General features: G+C 42.0%; 1 protein-coding gene across 1 annotated transcript in view; it reads left to right on the top strand.

The window, feature by feature from the left end:
- edil3a (EGF-like repeats and discoidin I-like domains 3a) overlaps positions 1–23,487 on the top strand; it is a 347,259-nt gene that overhangs the window by 44,777 nt on the left and 278,995 nt on the right. Inside the window, exon 2 of the mRNA XM_084055734.1 lies at positions 9,156–9,185. Within this exon, the coding sequence (XP_083911860.1) occupies positions 9,156–9,185 (30 nt within the window). The remainder of the gene's footprint in view (positions 1–9,155; positions 9,186–23,487) is intronic.

Here is a 23,487-nt window from a genome sequence, read left to right as displayed (position 1 = left end):
CTTTCTCATTTAATACAGAATGTTTTTTATGTTAACTGTGCCATTATTGGACAGAGTCGACAGAGCAAGAAGAAGACATGAAGAGTCTGTGAGCCCAGTAAAAACACAGTGCATGAATGGTGGTGGCAAGTTCACTGCACAGGCTATACTCTCATGCTCATCATCATCCTCATGTGAATAAACCACACCGTGTTTCTTCTGTGGTGAAGTTGGCAACAGAAAGGAACTAAGGACGGCTTCCACCCTGGGATTGGATCGAAAAGTGAAATAATGTGCTCAGGTGCTGGGTGACAAGTGTCTGTTAGCTAAACAAGCTGCTGGTGACATGGTAGCTATGGAGGCAGTGCATCATCGTGCATGCCTGACTAGGCTCTATAGAAAAGCAGAAACCGCCGTTGTGACACGACAGAAAATAAGGCAACACAGGTCATCAGAGCACATGTCCTCAATGAATTGTTTGAGTCAATCAATTATTATTAAATGTAACACCACGCGCCTTCGAGAGGATATTGACATCAGATCTGTGCGACTAGATCGTGGCTGGTCCCTGTTATGTTGTTTGATGATGACCTGAAAGCTGTTGTTGGCATGAAAAGCAACACATTTACTGATGTCTCCATCATCTTCAGAGCAGCTAAAATCCTCCGGGAAGAATATCTTCCGATGAAACAATAATTTACAGGTTCCTTCACAGCCTCCTGATTCAATCCCTCCCCTGCTGCAATTGTTCCTAAAGATGCTTCTGGATGGATAAGGTATTGACCAGCCAGCCCCTGAACCAGAGAAGTGCCAGGTTGCTACATCAATTGGGCAGCAAATCATTTACAACTCTGTGAAATGCAGATCCAAGAAATGTCCGTAGTGTTAGTTGTCACATAAGAGAAAGGGAACCACAGCTTCACTGTATCTGGCAATGAATCTGCACCTGCATACTGGCAGTAAACACCAGGTGGATACCATGCATAAGCGAGGTATGGTGTATCATGTGATCGCTTGAAAACATTGAGTACAGTGATCAATCAGTGGGAGCAGATTGGTGTGGTGGTCCCACCTCAGGCAGTTAAGGGTGTCTTCACTAATGGTGGTTTTGACAACATTGACCTCAACCCATCGTCAACAACAGCAAAATCAGCCCTCCACGGGACATGCATAAGCATTCAGCAGCACTTCCCGTCAGATGACCAACAAACAGCCAATCTCACTAACATCCTAGTTCCAGCTAAGATGGGGAAGAAGCATGTACAATCCTTTCCAGCTTTCTACACAACAATGGATCTGGATGTTTCACTCCAAACTCATGTTCCTGCCCTTAATACAAACAGTCATCCTCAGCCAGCCTCTTGTCCTCTCAGCAACATACTTGAAGAAGGCTGCCAGTGGTTGGAGAGAGTCACCGACACCTTGTGGGGAAAGACAACCTTGAGGATGAAGAATGGATCTCATGGGGTGCATATTATGCAAGCATTGCAGAGCCTTGTTCAGCCCCCCCATCCAGATCATACATACTGTTCACAGAGTCTCCTACCAGTCCCACTATGGCTTGGCTTGGCATGCAATGAATGTCCTCCTTCAAGCAATCAACTACCTAAATCCAGGTCAGACACCAGTCATGTTAGCTGATCAACCCCTATTCACACTTGCCAAAAAAGATGCTCTGGAGTGTGTCTGGAGACTGGCTGGATGAATGGCAGTGGATGGACTACAGCTCTCACCAATAGTGGTAATTCAACTAGTGGCAAAGCTCAGTCTTTCATTGGTGTTGACCACATCTGCAGAACCTGGTACATGCATCAGGTGTCTGTAGCTGCTCTGTACTTGTGATGAAGGCTTATGAGCGATATTTGGAAAAGGCTGTAAATAATGAGTCGAGCCCCCTCTTCCTTTTGCCCTTTGATGAATGGCTTCAATTTAAATTATTTCAAGGGACTTGCCAGAACTGGTTATTTGCAAGTGCAAGACTCAAATTACCACAACAACCCCATTGTCATGGTAGTAAGAAAATTATTGGGGATTTGTTTTGCCTTGAAACCTAATTAATTGGATTCCTTGACCCTAAAAATGTTTACCATTATAGCTTTAACAGAAGTAAATATGGGTTCTGCTGTATCACTTCAAATGGTGGTGGCCATTTTTAAAAACGCATATATTTCAGAAATGAAGAGTGATCTTATTTGTCTCTTTGGATCATTTCTTTCTTTGTGCTCTAAGGTACTTCTATACCAAAGGGAAAAGTAAATCAAAGTTTTAGAGGAGGGGGGGTAAGTTACCCTGTTAAAACGTATTCTTCAAATGAAATTTACATATTTTACCCCCCGCTGTCATGGCAATTAGTAAAGCATTGGGTATTTTACATTGAAACCTATTTAATTGAATTCCTCAACCCCAAAAATGTACAATTTGACACCAATATTATTACTATAGCTCTAACAGAAGCAAAGATATGGGGTCTGATATAATAGTGGTTAATTGTCGTCAGCCTTTTTTTTAAAACGCCTATCTAAAGAAAATGAAGGGTGATCAAACTTGTCTCTTTGGATATTTTTTTTCCTATGGCCCTATGGTACTTCCATGACAAAGGGAAAAGTAAATACAAGTTTTAGAGGGGGTGGGGTTAAGTTACCCTGTTAAAACGTATTTTTTTTAATGAAGTTTGCATATTTTACCCCCCGCTGTCATGGCAATTAATGAAGTATTCGTTTTTTTGCATTGAAACCTATTTAATTGAATTCCTTGACCCCAAAAATGTACACTTTGACACCAATATTATTATTATAGCTCTAACAGAAGCAAAGATATGGGGTCTGGTGTAATAGTGGTTAATTGTCGGTGGCCATTTTTAAAAACGCCTATAAAAAAAAAAAGAAGGGTGATCTAACTCGTCTCTTTGGATAATTCTTTTTCTATGGCCCTAAGGTACTTCCATACCAAAGGGGACCTTTGTATCATGACTTGAAGTCAAATGTTGCTTAGCACCTCCACTAAAAGGGGAAAAGAGAGGGAGAGCAAACATAATCGCTGGCAGAAACCTCCATATTCTAACTTTTTTTTTTTCCCCCGTAAATTAAAGGGGCATACCACTCATTTTCAACATTGAACTATGTCTACACAATTAGAGAATGCAGAAGAAATATTCAAAGTTTTGGGTCTGAGAGTCTAAATCTCATCAAACGGTGGTTCCGTGGCTCAAATGCCGAATACATACAGTAATGGACCTTGATATGAAAAGGTTTTAAAACCTCTAACCTGTCAGGCAGAAACCACAGCTAACTCCATTCTGACTTTTGCCTTTTTTTTTCCATAAATCAGTGCTATTGAACACCCTTTACGTCTGTGTGTTGGTAAAATAAAATATTGAACCATGCAAAGTTAAAAAGCGCTTCTGACAAAACCAGCTAACTCCATTGGATCCTCAAACTTTCTGCTAAACCAGCTAACTCCACCAAAGGGGGGTGGAGTTAGCTGGTTTTGCTGACTCCAGACTCCACCCCCTTTTGACCTCCAACCTCATTGTGAGCTTGGAGGTCCATTCAGCTGTTCTTATCAATGATGAACAAAACCTCCTAACTTTTTTTTTTTTTTCATTTCCTGAAAAATGAAAATCTTGGAGTTAGCTGGTTTCTGCCGGACAGCAGAGATAGCCTATACTATGCCTTTGGAGTAGAGCCCTGCACGGGCCGAGAATGTGGGCCTGAACCCGGCCCTGGCCCGTGGTATTCAGCCCGGCCCGGCGCCTGGCCCGATAGGTGGCGCAATTTTACAGTCCGAGCCCGGCCCGAAGTTATTATTTTCGCTCTCGCGCTCTGATAAAAACAACCCCACAAGAAGTCAAGAACACACACACACACACACACACACACACACACACACACACACACACACACACACACACACACACACACACACACACACACACACACACACACACACACACACACACACACACACACACACACACACTAAAAAAGTACTTGTAGTAGCCTAGTTGTAGTTTTATTAAACGTAACTACTACTATTAAGGTGCTTGGAGCTCCCCGCGAGCCAACTTTTCCTTCATCTTCTGCTTGTCCATCGTTCACTATGTGTGGCTTTTGGTGTGTGTGTTTGTGTGTGTGACGGTGTTGTTGTCACGTGACTAGCAGCGTGCTGTGCAGCAGGCAGCGCAGTGAGAGACTCGCACAACCATGATGCGTTGCGGATCACTATACCAGGGTTTCGCGAGCGGCCGATCATGTTCAATGTTCAATTATCAATTATCTGCGCAAAATGTTCTGTGAGCCCGAGCCCGGCCCTAGGCCCGTTTGTCAAATACAGAATCAGCCCAAGCCCGGCCCGTTTTGGCGGGCCGGGCCGTGGGCGGGCTCTGGCGGGCCTGCAGGACTCTACTTTGGAGTACTTCTCCCAGTAGTCATATAGTGCTGCCTGGAGCGCACAGTAGAACACAGCTGGTTTTAAGTCAGTAAAAAAACGAGCCGGTTTTCCCATAAAAGTCTCTTCAGATGAAAGTCATCAGTCGTCTGCCAAACGACTGTTTCATGACAGCTGGTAAAACGGTGGTGAGAGCTCTGGAAGAGGCCACATCTCTTGAGCAAACTTCATTCGACAATTGGGCAATATAAGAGCAATACGGCTTGATTATATTTTACTATAATTCACCGTTTGTCCTTAGCTTTTCAAAGGCACTTCAAATGAGTTGAGTTAGAATGGAAAGCCACTTCAGACGCGTGTTTGGTGGTGTTGTGGTTCTTTCAATCTCCAAAACAGTCATTAAATTCACATCACTCGGTTCTCAATGTGCGGTTCGGGGACAACGAGGCGGTCCTGACGGGTTCCATTTGTACGCTCTCATAGTTAAATGCATGGTACGTAACCTTGCCCTGCGTTTTCATAATAAAGCAATGTTTTTACCCATAATAATATTCAAATATATAGTCCTTTGCTAGATACTCAGTCACTTTACAGGAAACGGAAACAAAATGAGAACAACTTTATGAGGGAAAAACTAGTTAAAAAGGTTAAAAACTAAGAACACAAAAATGCTAAAAAAAGAAAGTGAAAGTATTAAATTGTTTGAAAATAGCAGATCTACAAGCTCAGATCTGTGAGCTTGTAGATTGGCTATTTCAAATAGCCTATGTATAAAATTGGGCTGAAGTGGTTAATGTATGTTTTATAATGTCATAATTGTCTCCGCCAGGCCGAAAGGCATGGCGAGAGAGTATGTTTTACCCCCTGTCCGTCGGTCGGTCCGTCCGTCCGTGTGTGTGTGTGTGTGTGTCCTGTCCGTCCGTTAGCAGCTAATCTCCGGCACCGTTGGCCCGGTCGCTGCGATACTGTGCACACACACTCCCTGGATGCCAATTCAGAACCTCTTCACATGGGCCTGTTATAGCGCCACCAGGAGGCCGATTTGTGCAAAACTAATTTTTTGACATTACTCCTACAGATTTTATCCAAACGTCATGCAAATTGGTACACAGTATCGCTATAGTCATGTGATCAACACGGATCTGTCTGATTTCCCATATTCCATCCTGATTGGCTAAGGTTGGCAGGATTGGTACGTTTTCAGCAAAATGCCTCAAATTATGCACACAGCTTGTAATTTCCGTGACATTTCACATGCTCATTCCCACTAGGCCGAGGAAGAAATGCCACCCTTTTCACATTGGCCTTTTATAGCGCCACCAACATGTCTAATTTAGCAAAACAAATTTGTGGAACAAAATGCCTCAAATCATGAATGCAGTGTCCGATTGCCGTGAAAGGCCTAAGAATAAGTGGCACCCTTTATACATTGGCTTATTATTTATATCTGCAAAGTAACCAGTAACTTAAGTTTTCAAATAATTATAGTGGAGTAAAAGCACAATATTTGCCTCCGAGATGTAGTGGAGTAGAAGTAAAAGTATAGACAATTGGAAATATTCCACTAAAGTCAAAGTACCTCAAAATTGTACTTAAGTACAACTTGAGTGAATATACTTAGTTTATTTACACCACTGCAAAACAAACGGTGAAAACACCAAAATACAGCGAGATGGCAGTGTGTTTCTGCAGGCAAAACACCACCACACTACTTCAGTGACTGATAACTGCTGGTATAGCGGGGAAGGAGTTTCACACCAGTACGTTTCAAAGACAAATATTGTAATTTTGACTCCACTCCATTCTAGGAAGTGAAAGAGTACATTGTGAATTAAGCACTTGAGCTCTATTTCAAATAGTAGTGGAAATAACGTGTCACATTACTGCTATTGTTTTGAAAATTGCTAGGAAGTATTAGCACAAAGTACAGATTTGACAGAGCAACTTCCCCTTGTAGAAGAGAGACACACTGTGTCCCTTTGTTTCATTACACCCTGAAGGCGCGTTTGGTGTATTTTAATGTCTCTAGCCCAAATGTAATAAAAGCCCTTTACTCATCAAAGCCGTCTGGCTGGACCAGAATGTTTGATGCCTTTTGGACGGTGGTGGAAAAATTACTGAAATGTTTTACTTAAGTAAAAGTATCGATACCGCAATGTAGAAGTACTCTGTTATAAGCAAAAGTCCGGAATTAAAAAAGTACACAAGTATTGGTATCAAAATGTACTTAAAGTACGAAAAGTAAAAGTACTAAAATGTTTGAAAATAGCAGATCGGCTGTTTTCAAATAGCCTAGGTATAAAATAAAGTGTAAAATAAACACATTTTGTGTGTAATTTATATAAGTAACTAGTAACTAAAGTGTTCAATTCATTGTAGTGCAGTAAAAGTACAATATTTGCCTCTGAGATGTGGTGGAGTAAAAGTATTGAAAATTGGAAATACTCCAGTAAAGTGAAAGTACCTCAAAATTGTACTCAAGTACAAGCACTTAGGTAAATGTACTTAGTTACTTTGCACCGCTGCCCTTACTCATCAAAGCCTGAGTGGCTGGACCTGAACGTTTGATGCCTTTTGGACATATTTTTCTCTTGTAGTTGAGTAATATTTGACCAGGAGTATCTCTATACTTTGACTCAGTTCTGAGTACTTTGTCCGCCATTGCGATGCAAGAGGTGCTTTGTGAGAGCTCTTCACATTTGACTTTGTGTTATAAGTTCTGAGGCGCTGCTTCGCCTTCAAAGCAAAGCTCTGGTTGCGGTTTGTTCTTTGGCCGTTTATTTCTCCATATCGTTGCTGTTGGGCAGAAAACTTTCTCCATCTTTCAACTCTTTTTTCTTTTCTCTGGGGGAGAATTTAACATGTAGAATGTTACATTTTTCAATTTAAGTACATTTGCCCCAAATGTACTTAAAAGTGCCAAAAGTAAAAGTACTAACATGCTCACAACGCGTTGCATAGCAACGCGTTGTGAGCTTGTAGATCAGCTATTTTCAAATAGCCTAGCTATAAAATAGGGCTAAAGTGGTTAATGTATGTTTTATAATGTAATCATTTATATCTGCTAAGTAACTAGTAACTAAAGTTTTCAAATAATTGTAGTGGAGTAAAAGTACAAGATTTGCCTCTGAGATGTAGTGGAGTAGAAGTAAAAGTATAGACAATTGGAACAACTCCGGTAAATTAAAAGTACCTCAAAACTGTACTTAAGTACAGCACTTAGTTACTTACTTAGTAAATGTACTTAGTTAATTTACACCACTGGCTATAATAGCAGATCCGCAAGCTCACAAAACATCGCAATTTGGCTAAGAATGTCTGTGGGTTTTATGAATATTGAACCAATTAAAAGTATTAACAAGAGGGTTGTGACTAACTGCATTGGTTCAATTGGAACACAGTTTCTTGATTATTATTGTTATATTTTTTTCATTTCCTGAAAAGTAACTGTTTTGGACATACAGTGGCGATATCTCTCAGAACAAACTTCTAAGGCATTGGTCTCTCCCTCGCTGCTCTCTGGCTGCTCAGCGGGAGATTTACGACCAAACGCCCTCTGAGTGTGAACCATCTGCTCGACTGTGTGTGTGTGTGTGTGTGTGTGTGTGTGTGTGTGTGTGTGTGTGTGTGTGTGTGTGTGTGTGTGTGTGTGTGTGTGTGTGTGTGTGTGTGTGTGTGTGTGTGTGTGTGTGTACGGAGAGTTTGTCTGGTTCAGCTCCAGTCACTGGATGTTTGGTTTAACCCATTAAGACCTGAGGCGATTCTTAAAAATGTTTTCTAAATCCTAACTGTTTTTTGAAAAAAATCGGGAAAATATTTTTTCAAGTTTTTCAAAAATAGCAGATCTACAAGCTCATAGCGTGGCACCGAGTGCCAGCAGTATATCTGCTATTTTTTAATAGCCAAATAAATCTAAAGTGACACAGATGCGTTCCAGGTCTTAGCATGGGTCAAAGCTTGGGTCTTCAACAGGGGGTCCTCTGAGTTACTACAGTGGGTGGCGACAAATCTTTATGTGATGGGATTTTGTTTAATTTATTTTGAACCACTTGAACCCTAGCATCCCTATTTTGGGGAGAACATAATAGCACATCTACAAACTCACAACAAGCTTGTAGATCAGCTATTTTCGGTGAAATGGTGTAGGGGGACAAAAGAGCAGACCGAGTACAGAGCCAAAGGTCATATTTTTTTTAAAAGATGAAAAAAATATTTAGAACATACTAAATAAATAAATGAAAAAAATAAATTGAAATCACATATAAGAAGGACACCTGAAAAATGAATTTAACATGGTTAAAACATATATATAAAGTTACAACGTTTAGGAAGAGAATGTACCTGATCAAATGAACATCAAATACGGTATCTAAATAATGCATCAAGCAACTTAAAAACTGTCTGGGGTGCATGTTAAAATGACTCCAAACATGTTTCAAAGTGAAATATCCCTTTAATGGATATTTGCATTTCCTATTCTATGCATGTCAAACCCTCGGCCACTTTGTTCTGTCACCTCCGTTCGGAGCTAGGAGAGTGTTTTTAGAAGTGTGACTGTAGTAAGCGATAGGGAACGGACACAGGCGATGTGACTAACTCCTGAATAGACCATATTCACACGGCGGCCATTTTGCTATTAAGTTAATGAAAAGCCACCCCGTTTTTTCAATGCAAAATGCCAATATGGCCGCCGTGTGAATGTGGTCTATACTCTAGGTGTTTCCTTTTGATGACACAAGTGTTTGATGTTGATAGTGTAAACTAATGTCATGTCTCTCTTCTCTTCTCAGAAGCCGAAGGTGAGAGTCCAACTACAGCAGGTGAGACGCACACACGTACACACACACACACACACACACACACACACACACACACACACACACACACACACACACACACACACACACACACACACACACACACACACACACACACACACACACACACACACACACACACACACACACAGAGAGCTCTTTTGATTCGTGGAGCTTAGCCTTTCTCTTCTTCCTCATTGATCGAGTATTGATTGATTGATCATGCCCGCTCAGCAGAGAGTATAGTGGGTACGCTTCAAAATACTTTGAAGTTCTGCCTCAACTTTCCTCAGTTAGATGCAGGGCAGGGCCTTATGGCTTCAAATCAATGTAACACCTATTTGAAACTTTTGCCTCGGATTGCGATTAATGAACGTGTGTGTGTCTAAAGTAAATCTGGGAACCCAGAGGGGGGTTAAGTAGACCTACAGGTATGCTGACTGGAAAACAGGGTTTTGGTCTGCCCTCAGCCCTCCACTTCCTGTCGTGCGTGTTTTCATTCCCTCTAACAATATTTCTCCACGGAACACCAACACCATTTCTCCCAAAGAACATGGATCGTTTTGGTTACAAGCCCACTTGTTTCTATGATGAAAGAGCAAGTTAAAATGTTACTAACTTTCCGTGGTTTTGACGGCTTCGAGGACGCTATTGTTAAATGAGTTTCGGGTTTGTTTCCAGTGGGAAGCGAGCGCGCAGATGTGAATCCCGCCCACTACATTTGATTGGGTAAAGCGCGGCCTGCTTCCTGATCTGAAGGCACGCCCACCCAGCCAATGTGCAGAGGTTCTCAACGGGGCTCCCGACAGATTCAAGCGCAGCTCTGAATCCGTCCTTGAGAGATTAGTCTAAAGTTAACGTGTTAACTCTCTGACTGCCAGAAATAAAGCGTTGTTTGCTAAGCCACTGCCAGCGATTTCCAAGTGTTTTCACTAAAATCATAGAATATTGTGGCTGTTTTGTGGCTGTTTTTTTGCGATCACGTGATTTGCTGCTTCATTGCTTCACTGGGAGTCATATGGTGACTCACGTGTTAGTGTTAGCGAACAGTGCCGTCTAGTGTAAAACCACTGAAAAGCCTTAGTAAATATGACAAGAAATCTCGTCAAAGAGTTAATAACGTTAATGTAAGATGAATTATTTTATCGCCATTTTTGTTATATGACCCTAACCCATTGTTTAGGACCATGTCCGTGAGCATGCACAGTGCTATGTTGCTAAGTTTTTGGGAGAAAAAATACGTAGCCAGGGCAGTTCTACTTGCTGTTTTCAGTTGAGAAAATACAACATGTACAGTATGTGCGTTGCTGTGTCACATAATGCATACAGTGGATTAGATTGTCTGTTTGTATATAGTCTATTTCTGTATTAGATGATGGTTTCTCAAAGTGGGTTGTTTTAAATGTTTTAAAGCATCGATTCTGTTCCATTTCATGGACCCCGAGGTTTGATATCCACGGACCCCGTGGATATCAAACCAAATGAATGTAACCAAATGAATCCGTAAGGGTCCAATCGTACGCTGTAAGTGTTACGAGACACGGCAAGGGTCCATTTGGTTCCACTTTGTACAATGTCAGCGTTAGAGGCCCGTTAAAGGGATAGTTCGCCCCCAAAAATACGTTTTCTATCGATTAGTCACCCCATGGAGACTTGAATTCATGGATATCTTTTAGTTTTTGTCACATTCCTAAGCCAATAATTTGATGAACAGCAGACCGGTAGGCAGCGGTTCCGGTAGGAGACACAAAGGAGACTCTTTGTGTCTCCTACCGGAACCACTGCCGGTCATCGATATAAAAAGAGTCATTTTGGGGGAGAACTATCCCTTTAAGGGTCCATTTGGACCCCTGGTGGTCCCCAGGACCCGACGTTGAGAAACGGTGTTTTAAAGAACTTAAACTATCGGGGAAAATAGATAGTTGCGTTCCGTTCAGGCGCCCTTCAGCCAGGCTTGGTTCCACACTCTGCCAAACACAAATTGACTCTTAAAGAACTCAATCGTGACACGGAATGGAATAAAAGAGAAAACTCATTTCTGAGTCAGTTATTGGAGAATCGGAATGTAATTCTTGTTTTGCAGATGCTGTGCGTGTGCTGTTGCAGGAATGCATTTTGCATCGCTCATCCGTGCTGTAATAATGTGTGCTCTTGTAATCCATTGACTTGAAAGTAACATCAATCAGCGACGTTGTTTTCAGCCTCGCAAAAAAAAAGTCTCTCCGCGTATCTTGTCCCTTTTGTCTGGGATTTTGAATCGTTCACTGAATGCAGTGGTGGAAAGTAACTAAGTGCATGTACTCAAGTACTGTACTTAGGTACAATTTTGAGGTGCTTTTACTTTACTGGAGTATTTCCAATTGACTATACTATTACTTCTACACTGCTCCACTACAATTATTTGAAAACTTTACTAGTTACTTTGTAGTTTTTCATTATTATTAAACACACATTACCCACCCTATATACATTTTGGCCATTTGAAAATAGCTGATCTACAAGCTCACAACGCGTCGCGACACGTTGTGAGTTTGTATATCTGCTATTTTCAAAATATTTGCATGCATTTGAAACCTTGTTAAACAGGACATTCTGCATTATTAGTACTTTATAATTTTGATACCTTAAGTACATTTTATACCAATACTTTTGTACTTAGTTACTTTCCACCTGATCAATGCATAGAACTAGATCATCTCCTTTTGCTCCTTTTGCGTGACACTCTTAAACGACAAAGAAGGGCATTAAAAAAAGCATGAACATAAATATACAAGCACAAATACAAGGTTTCTGCCCGACAGCATGTTAGCTGTACATGGTTTGTAATTGTAAAGGACCCTGGTGACTGGTTTGTGGGGCCGGCCGCAGGGTACCGCATCTCCATAGAACCATAGCGGTTAGCATTAGCATAACACTCGCTCCATTAGCATCACTGTGAACGTATGTATGCTGTCCCCATGGAGCGCTGCTAGCATTAGCATAACGCTCTCCATTAGCATCAGTGTGAACGCATATATATATATATGCTGTCCCCATGGAGCACTAGTATACCGCGCAACATGGCGTAAACATCACCCCGATTATCATAACAAGCTCGTTTAAAGATCAGAGCAGATTGGCGATCTGTACTGAAGGGAGAATGATCTGAGGACGTCAGGAACCCCAGAGGAGACGTACTTTATTATTATGGATCTAGTGTACATACGCTACTTAAATATTATGGATGATTATATTATGGGATGCACCGATATGGAAATTCATGGCCGATGCAAAGTTTAAAATAACAATTTGGCCGATTGACAATATTGATTTTATTTCGTTTTTATTGTTATGTATTCCCAATAGTGGTATAAAGTAACTAAGTACATGTACTCAAGTGCTGTACTTAAATACAATTTTGAGGTATTTTTTACTTTACTGGAGTTTTCCAATTGTCAGTACTTTTACTTCTACTCCACTACATCTCAGAGGCAAATATCATACTTTGTAGATATTGATTATTATTACAAAGCCACTTCAGCTTTATACATTTCGGCCATTTGAAAATAGCAGATCTACTAGCTCACAATGCGTCGCGATGCGACGCATTGTGAGCTTGTAGATCTGCTATTTTCAAAAGACTTGTATGCATTTTATACAATTGAAAACTTTGTGAAATGGGACATTCTGCATAATGAGTACTTTCTACATTTGGTTTTGATACCAATTCCTTTTTACTTTTACTCAAGAACCTTTTGAATTCCGGATTTCTACCTTTAACAGAGTATTTCTTCATTGCAGTATTGATACTTTTACTTAAGTAAAGAAATTGAGTACTTTTCCCACCACTGATTCCCACTTTTTGGGCCAGGGAAACAAATATATCTTTATTATAAACCATAACTGTTACCAATCTGCAGCTTGATAGGCTACAGCTAACACACCAACATAGCCAGTGCAAAATTGATGGCGCACAACAACAAATAAAAAGATATATTGGAGAATGTCAACTTATTTGTAGATGTGCCGAAGTATAGGGTTGGGATCCAGAAACCTGAGGAACCAAATCCAACATTGAAGAACAGGGACTCGGTTCCATCACATTTGGAACCTTTTCCGGGACAGTTTTTTTATCACACTGTCAGAGCTGGTATGTGGACTTTACGTCTGCTATACAATTACAACTAGAAAAAGTGCTCCTCGGAGCACAGGTCTCCGCCAGGTCAGGTACGTTATTCTGGCCTTCTGGTGGCGCTATAATAGGCTTATGTGAAAAGGGTGCCATTTATTCTTAGGTCTTTCACGGCAATCAGACACAGCATTCATGATTTGAGGCATTTTGTTCCAAAAATGTGTTTTGCTAAATTAGACCTGCTGGTGGCGCTATAACAGGCCAATGTGAAAAGGGTGGCATTTCTTCCTCGGCCTAGTGGGAATGTGCGTGTGAAATTCCACGGAAATCGCAAGCTGCGTGCATAGTTTGAGGCTTTTTGTTCAAAACGGACCAATCCTGCAAACTTTGGAAGCCAACCATAGGCAATGAGGATAGAATATGGGAAATCGGACAGATCCGTGTTGATCACATGACTTTAGAGATACTGTGTACCGATTTGCATGACGTTTGGATACAATCTGTAGGAGTAATGTAAAAAAATGTGTTTTGCACAAATCGGCCTCCTGGTGGCGCTTTAACAGGCCCATGTGAAAAAATTGGGGCAGAGGTTCTGAATTGGCATCCAGGGAGTGTGTGTGCACAGTTTGGGAGCGAACGGGCCAACGGTGCCAGAGATTAGCTGGTAACACGCAGACAGGACGGAAGGACACACACACACACACACACACACACACACACACACACACACGGACGGACGGACGGGGTGGAAAACATACTCTCTCGCCATGCCTTTCGGCCTGGCGGAGACAAATAACGGTGGTTCTCAATAGTTAAAATTTGTTGGACCACCATAACATTTGTACACTCTCAGAGTTACAGAACTGTAAGGAACCTGACTGAACTTGTCTTTAGTTTATTATCATGGATGTTACTGTAGTGTTCTTGTTGGTTTGAAGACAGCTGTTGTGTTTTGCTGCTAATCCCTCAGGTTTTATTTAGCGGTTGTTGTTTTCAAGGTCAGACGGGTTAAAACAAGAGTGTTTTGTCACGACTGAATAGTTTAACCCAGAAATTAATCTCATTTGTTAACTTGTCATATCCAGCAGACACGCCCGCCCCGACGCACGCGCGTGCGCACGCACGCACGCCAGACGCACACCAAGTGGTGCAGTTAACAGTGAACATCCATCTGAACCTTTCAAGTGAACAGTGGTGTTAAGTAACTAAGGACATTTACTCAAGTACTGTACTTAAGTACAAGTTTGAGGTACTTTAACTTTAATGGAGTATTTCCAATTGTCTATACTTTTACTTCTACTCCACCACATCTCAGAGGCAAATATTGTACTTTTACTCCACTACAATTATTTGAAAACTTTAGTTACTAGTTACTTTGCAGATATAAATTATGAGATTATAAAACATACATTGACCACTTTAGCCCTATTTTATACCTAGGCTATTTGAAAATAGCAGATCTACAAGCTCACAACGCGTCGCATCGCGACGCGTTGTGAGCTTGTAGATCGGCTATTTTCAAACATTTTAGTACTTTTACTTTTGGTACTTTAAGTGCATTTTGATACCAAAACGTTTGTACTTTTATTCAGACAGAAATGTAAAACAGCGCGGGTACAGTCAAACACTTATCTAAAAGGATAACACCAAAAAAGTCCTGGCAGTCGTGTTTCCATTGGGGTCCTAGGTATTCAATTCATCAGCATACACAAAATAAATAGCACCAAACATGCAATATAAAAAATAAAGGGGGATGGGGGTAAAAAAAAGGGGGGGGGGGTCACCTGTGTAAGGAGAACTGATAACTACCCCCCCCCCCCCCTTTGGCCTTCTGAAAGGTGAATTGTCAGGGCTGTTTTAAAGGAGTGAATTCCTGCTTATTGTTTTCTTTGTCATGGGAACCCTCGGCCTGGCTCGTATGAGAGAGAGAGAGAGGTATAAAGACACAGCGTGAAAGATGTGAGGGGGAGTGTTTGGGAGGAGGAGGTGAGCAGAGAGGGACAGGCGAAGGAGGAAGACGCGGTCTGGGTTTTGCTGCATGATCTTAAAGTAAACATCTACTATTGCATTCACCTTTCTGCATGGGCAGACAGCATATATATGTTTTTCCATAACGGAGGCACTACTACTTATGTGATTATTGTGTATGCACACATACACACACACGCATACACACACACACACGCACACGCGCGCGCACACACACACACACACACACATGCACCGCACGCCCGCATCCACCCACACCAAGATCAACAGGACCACGATGGAAATAAGCTTTTGGCGATCTTGTCTATCCTATTGACGTTTTCCTGCGTACATTGCTTTGTTTTGTGCATATTGTCAATCAATCAATCAATCAATCAATCAAAAAGTCTCACCAGGCCGAAGGCGGGGCAGAGACTATGTTTTCATATTCCATTCTGATTGGCTATAACATTGGCATCTGAAGTTTGCAGGAGTGGCTCGTTTTGAACAAAATGCCTCAAATCATGAACGCAGCGTCCGATTTCCGTGAAACTTCGCACACACGTTCCCACTATAGGTCGAGGAAGAAATGCCACCCTTTTCACATTGTCCTGTTACAGGGCCACCAGGAGGCAGATTTTTGCAAAACATTTTAGTTTATATGACTCCTACCTGACCTGGCGGAGACCTGTGCTCCGAGGAGCACCTTTTTCTAGTTTACCTTGTAGTTTGTTGACTTCATGAGTTCATGCTTACACTGCTCATTCCGATCTCGCACTTGTAAGTCGCTCCGGATCCGAGGGTCTGCTAAACGCCTCAATTGTACATTTTAGATTGTAAATCGCCACACCCCACTGCCTCCACTTTCTCTTTCACACCGTGTGTAGGCAGTGGTGGAAAGTACATTTACTCAAGTATTGTACTTAAGTACAAATTTAAGGATTTTTAACTTTACTGGAGTATTTCCATTTTTCTATAATTTGACTCCACTACAATTATTTTAATACTTTAGTTTACTAGTTACTTTGTAGATTTTGATCATTATAACAACACATCAACCACTTCAATCCTATATACATTTAGGCCATTTGAAAATGGCAGATCTACAAGCTCACAATGCGTCACATCGGGACGCATTGTGAGCTTGTAGATCTGCTATTTTCAAAAGATATGTATACATTTGAAATGGGACATTCTGCATAATGAGTACTTTCTACTTTTGGCACTTTAAGTACATTTTGATTCCAATACTTTTGTTCTTTTACTCAAGTACATTTTGAATTCCGGACTTTATTTTATTTTTTTGCATTTCTACATTGCAGCATTGATACTTTTACTTAAGTAAAAAACGTGCGTACTTTTTCCAACACTGCCCATGCGATGCGGCATGAGAAAAACGCAGTGCGGTCACAGATTTCTCCAAACCATCAGAATGAGAGGTGTGTGACCAGTGACCCGTGCGCGCTGCGCTACGCTAACAGGCCCCGGCATGTAGGCCACGGTGACACACAGGGCCTCAATTGGTCCTGACAAGCCCAAACAGCGGATCATTTGATTTCGTCAGCTTATTATCGCACATAACTCATATCCATAATCTACATGGCCTACATACTGTTAGCCTGGCGTTGTCCTTTTGTCTAGCGTTAGAGATAAGTCTGCTTTTGTTTAGGGTCTTTCTGGCTTTGTGCGCGACGGCCCCCGGTGTCAGAAGAAACAGCTCATTATTTTCACGTCGTATCCCCCCCGTTCCATTTATTTCACACCGCATTACAGTGTGATTATGTTGTAGACCCCCCCCCCCCCCCCCCCCCCCCCGCCATGTAGGCTATCGGTTCTCAACGTGCGGTCCGGAGACCCTCCCAGGGGTCCACGCACACACACACATACACACAAAGGGGCTCCCTAGCTAAACATACAGTAGCATAAAAAACTGTTTTACCACTTTTAACTTGCATCTAACTATGCATCAGCTATTTGAATAGTAGATCTACAAGCTCACAACACGACAAATATTTCAAGACGTCTTCGAAAATAGCCGACGTGTATTGTGTTAGAATGATTGTGATTGTGATTCAGTATGGTTTCTGAACTGTCCCACAGCCCTCCTCTGAGACACAGACGGGTTAGACAAAAAATTGCTTCATATTATCATGAGCATTATATTAGTGAGGACTAATTATATGAAAATAGGTTGAAAATGGGTGAAGTCGTCCTTTAATAACTATAGTTTGGGAACTTTGAGAACCGCTGGCCTAATGCATCCATCCGAGGGAGGGTGCTTGAAATGAAAAAGCGCTGAGAACCGGTAGCGTACGCGACGCGTCCCACCGGAATCCTACTGTTTCAACAGATCATATTGAGCCCAGGAAATTAAACAAGATCGGGGGGGGGCGGTGGGGGGGGTGCCTCGCGTGTCGCATCGGCCCAGACCAAATGACTAGGCCGTGAAGTCTGATCCCGGCATCCTAACCCTCATCTCCCCAATGGATTATGTAATAAAAGAGAAAAATCAAATATACCGCCGCTGTCCGGGTGGAAACCTTGTACGTCCAACAAAAACGTTAATTCTCAGGGAATGGAGTGAAAAGAACCATGCGCTTCCAATGGATCCAGTGTAGTTAGTATTTAGTCACAAGCTCGTGTTGATACTTTTCATTGGAGGACATTCATTTATGAAAAAAAAAACTTAAAACATGAAAAGGTTAAATATGGAGATACAAGGTTTCTCCAGTGTAGTACACACTAGCCTTGCTCAAACACAGACCAAGCAGGCTTACTATATCCACTTTATTATCCTTTCATTATTTCCCCCAAGTGGAGAGAGAAAGTTATGATCCATCTGTGTTCTCACACTATTACCCAGTCCTCTCTGATATATTCTGTGTGTGTGTGTGTGTGTGTGTGTGTGTGTGTGTGTGTGTGTGTGTGTGTGTGTGTGTGTGTGTGTATGGCGCTCGATCCGTGCCACGTCAAACCTTGACGCGTCACATGAACGTGTGATTTTTTTAAATGCGTGCGTGCGTGCGTGTGTGCGTGCGTTCTGCGCATACACTACACGAAAGCAAGCGTGACGTGTTGCATCAGCGTGTGAACGTGTCGTGTAATGTGACTTGTTTTTTTTTTATGCGTGCGTGCGTGCGTGTGTGCGTGCGTTCAGCGCAGAAAGCAGGCGTGATTATTGTGGTGTGCTGCACCGCATCATGTGAACGCCTGAGGCCTGATATATGTGCTGCATCGCGTTGTGTGATCGTGTAGCCTAAAAAATATAAAATTATTATCACATCCATGTATCCAGGTTAGTGGCATTGATACAATTTAGATATTAATATTTGTTTCTAAATACCCCGCATTAAATTAACTAAATAGCCTAATAATAATAAATAATATTGTTTCGCCATTGTAAGCTATATATTTATCTATTTCAGACCAGTTTATTTTTTTGTATTGGTACCAGACACGGTAAAACTAGCCTATAATACTTGTCACATTTCTCATGTAGGTACGATGACGTCACTGCGCATTCGCACATGGTCATTATGATAATAAATAATAACACATAAACACCGGAACGCTCATGGTCATTATAATAAATGGAGAGAGAGAGAGAGAGAGAGAGAGAGAGAGAGAGAGAGAGAGAGCGCAACACTTACAGTCTATGAAAGAAGGCACGCTCATTTATGGCAAAAGTATTGGCATCAAAATATACTTAAGTAGAACGTATAGGCTACTCATTATGCCGAATGTCACGTTGTTCTTGTATTATTATGAAAAAGCTTTGAAACATGCTGTAACTCATTCACTGTGACGAGAACCCTCTTTCTGCGCAGAGTAGCGCACGGTGCACACACGGGTTGAATGCAGGGTCTGTCATCCTTGCAGGATTCTTTTTAAAAACGGAGGGTGCAACCTCCGTTGGGGCCGTCAGCGTCGAAGTTCATGGGTCGAATGTTAAATGTGTTACTTTAACAATGATGCGCAGCTGCCTCTAATGTATAGCCTAATGATATCCCCGCTGCAACTTTATTTTATATTGGAATGAATGTCCCTTGTAGTGCTGTTGTAGTAGGATTGGACACACTCACTGTATCTATCTAGTTGTAATTTAATGTTCTCTCAGTATAGCCTATCAAAGGGCAGGAAAAAAATATGAATTGTCTATCCTGAGCTAAACCGAACCTGTATGGTGTTGAATGGTTCCGTTCGCTCCGTTTCTCTCTCTCTCTCTCTCGTTCTCGCTCTCTCATTGATATAATTGCCCGGTATACGAAATTTAGCCTAGGATATTTATTTGGTTATTTTATTGTTTTGAGGTCTACTCTCCTGAGTCTCCTCCATGCAGCTGTCATTGAGTATAGAAAGATAATTGACACCAGCCAGCTGACTGTGCTTAATGGTTGATATTATAAGAGTGGATGACGGTGAGAAAAAAGTAAAAATCATCACGGAACGACAAGCAGGAGAGGGGACAATCCGTTGTCATTTTATTGTAGATTTAAAAGCAGCCTATTAGACTATATTGACTGTATATGTCTTGGATTTTACATGCAATGCTCCTGAGAGGATTATGGCGTGAGTAACAACGGACTTTAACATTAGTCCGTTGTTATAACCGTTGTTATTACCGTTGTTATATGTCATAGCACTCCCTCCCTCGCTCCATTACGCATGGTGCACTGTGCGCGCCCTTTCCCTCCATTGAGTTTTATGCATCCATTACAATCAATATTGCAGCGGTTGCAATAATATAACATTCCAAATAATCAGTAACATGTAGGCTATAGCCATGTCTGTCAAATAATATTTTATTTCAAGGCAATACAAAGCTATAGGCCTATGCCTACAGTAGGCCTATGATACCAATGTCGGGTCCGGTGTATGTTATGATGCCTCCTCTTGCCTCAGTTCCCCGACACCATGTCATTTCTCAAGAGATTGCTCTAATTCAAAATTGTATTTATTCTGTGAACTCTCTAGTTAATTTTCCTGTATTCAGGTGACTCCAGACCAAACAGACTCGTTCGGACTATACCCTACAGTCCGAACGGGACGCCTCCCCATGTAACGCTCCCTTATGCATTGTACAATATTCAGCCCGGTAAGGAGTTTGAACGCACAATAAAGGAACATTGGTATATCCTCAGTAGCGACCCAAAATTGGCCACTACTTTCAAGGACATGCCCAGAGTTGTCTACAAACATCCTCCTAATATAAGACAAACAGTTGTCAAATCAGATCTCATCCCTAAAATGCCAGAATCATCATTTTTGACTCAAATCCCCGAAAGCAGATGCGCCCGATGCGCACAATGTCATTTCACCGAAAAGAACCACACTTTTACGCACCACTAACGGGGAAACGTTTTGATATCAAGGGCACTATAACATGCACAACCAAAAATGCTAAAATGCCCATGCCTTCTATTATACATAAAAAATCATGGCTGGGGCGCACTGACGTGCCATGGACACATGTCTTTCTAGACTTTTGCGAGAAATAGAGAACATTGTGGTTCTCTCTGGCAGCATAAGATACTTGCAGGCCAAATTAATTATATAATTTACGTTTATCACTCACACACTTCTGAGACCCAACCGGAGTGGCCATTCTATATCTATATCAGCTGCAGCTCCGCCAGAGCAATATTACTGAAGTTTGTTCGGTATCGTTTGTTCCCATTATTTATGTTATGTTATGGCCTCATTAATTCGAAAATGCGTCTTTTATTTATTCGGACAGCAGTCATATTTTGCGGAAATTCGCTGGTGACTGCTAGACCTTTGACCAATCAAAATGCGTTTATGTATTCATTATGTATTCATCCCATCCAACTCCTGTTGAAGATGAGCGCATTGGTGCTCAAAGTGGGGTCCGGGGACACCTCTGGGGGGCAGTGATGCGCGGGTCAGGTTTTTTTCATAACCCGCCCCGCCACGGAGCACCAAAATGTACTTAAAGTACCAAAAGTAGAAAGTAGGCTAATATTCATTATGCAGAATGTCCCATTTCACAAATACAAATCTTGTATATTATATGGGGTGTGAAGTGGTTAATGTGAGTTTTGTAAACAATAATTATATATATAATAAATAATTATAGTGCAGTAAAAGTATAATATTTGCCTCTGAGAAGTAGTGGAGTAGAAGTAGAAGTATTGAAAATTGGAAGTACTCCTCCTCCTGTAAAGTATAAAGTAGCCTACATCTCTACTACTCAAACAGAGAGCGTCTCTTTTCAAACCCCAATGGTTCTAATCAGCCCCCCGCCCACAGGAGTAGCCCAATTCTCTCACAACTTGCTACAAAAATCGCTCATGAAAAACTATATAACCTCCTACATTTCATTTTCCACCTTCACATGTGTGTCCTTCTCTAATAATCAAAAAGTGCTATATATTTCATCTCGCAATGTACTTCCGGATGGTTCGTTTTGCACCTTTTTATGCCACATCGGTCACGGGAAAGAAATAAGCACTGCCGTGGTCTATGGAAACGAGCCCAAAAGTGCACCCAAATAAGCCCAAAATCGCTTATACAAACAGTCAGACCTGGCAACGCAGCCTACGCCAATCATGCGTGAGAGATCTACAAGCTATGGGGCAGAGACGCCACCGTATCTTAGCAACAACTACAGCGCTCACTCTCATTGCTCGTGTCACGCTAAGAGCAGTTCCCAGACAATGGCATCGCAGAGAGCTTGCTGTAGCCATCACACAGTCAGTCAGTCGCAGCCACGACGGACAGGGAGCTGTGATAGCTGCCATGTCGCTAACGCTAACGTGGTTGTCATGCCTGCAGCGGCTGTGCAATCACTTTGTCAACAATGCACGTTCGTGTGGTGAATGTCAATATTGCTGCTCAGTTAGTCCATTGTAGATGGTGTATGTTTGTGTGTGTCTTCTGGAGAACTATGTAGCTCCACAGCAACTACAGTAACTAACGTAATGGCAGGACCGCCCCGTGCAACGCACGTTTAGGCTGCATTATGGTCATGTTGTAATTTCAGATAATTTCGCTCCAATTAGAGCAGTGCTTATCAACCCTTTCAGGCCGCCCCCCCCCCCCACAAATAAACGTAATTGATCTGGGCACCCCCCCATTTTGTTTGACTCCATTCCACAAGTAAATATTGTGAAAATAGCAGATCTACAAGCTCGAAACGCCTCACGTTGAGAGGCTTTGTACGCTTGTAGATCGGCTATTTTCTACATGATTGCCTCTTTCTTAGATTATTTGACAATGTGGCCAATGTTTTTATAGTATCGTTTGTTGACTACTTCTGTTGCAGAAATGGTCATTTCCTTTACTTTCATTTTTTTATTGTCTCCGCCAGGCCGAAAGGCATGGCGCAAGACCTGTCCGTCCGTCTGTGATAGCTAATCTCTCACATCGTTGACTTGATCGCAGCGAAACTGTGCACACACACTGGATGCCAATTCAGAACCTCTGCCCTATTTCTTTCACATGGCCCTGTTACAGTGCCACCAGGAGGCCGCTTTTTGCTAATCACATTTTCTCACAGTACTCCTACATATTTTGCCCAAACATCACGCAAATCGGTACACAGTATCTCCACAGTCATTAAAAAAAAACACCCTTTCAGATTATTCATATTCCATCCTGATTGGCTAAAATGGCTTCCAAAGTCTGCAGGACTGCTCCGTTTGGACCAAAATGCCTCACATTATGAACACAGCATGCACTTTCCGTGCAACTTTGCACCCACATTCCCACTATGCCGAGGAAGAAATTCCACTTGAGATTTCTCTAATCAGCCTCATGGTGGCGCTATACCAGCCCGATGTGGAGAGTCAGTGAGAGCTGGATAAACGAGGTAAAATGTGTCAAAAGGAGTCTGTACGGCTGTCGATAAATGAACACATGACGTCGGTGGGAGAGGAGATATTGTGTCTTTTGGACAAACAGCAGCGTGGTGCTGATGTTTGTTGTGTGAAGCAGCTTAATGTCAGAGTGTTTGTGTTGGAGCGCCTCAGTGCGGCTGCAGAGTTCATGTGCAACCTCTTCCAGAGACAGACAGAGACACTAGAAACTCTGCTGGAGAAAAAAACAACACTGCTGGGCATTGACTTTCATATGGACATTGATCTACACACTGCAGGTAAATCTGCTACACACACAACATCAAACTACACACTACAGGTATGATGCAGCGTTTGCATTCCAGCCTGCATGCCAGCGAAGTTCCCATATGGTTTCAAGGTGGGCTAA

The sequence above is a fragment of the Gymnoscopelus microlampas genome (assembly GCF_963454915.1).
Source record: "Gymnoscopelus microlampas genome assembly, chromosome: 4".
Taxonomy (NCBI): Eukaryota; Metazoa; Chordata; class Actinopteri; order Myctophiformes; family Myctophidae; genus Gymnoscopelus; species Gymnoscopelus microlampas.
This window is presented reverse-complemented; position numbering and strand designations above follow the sequence as displayed.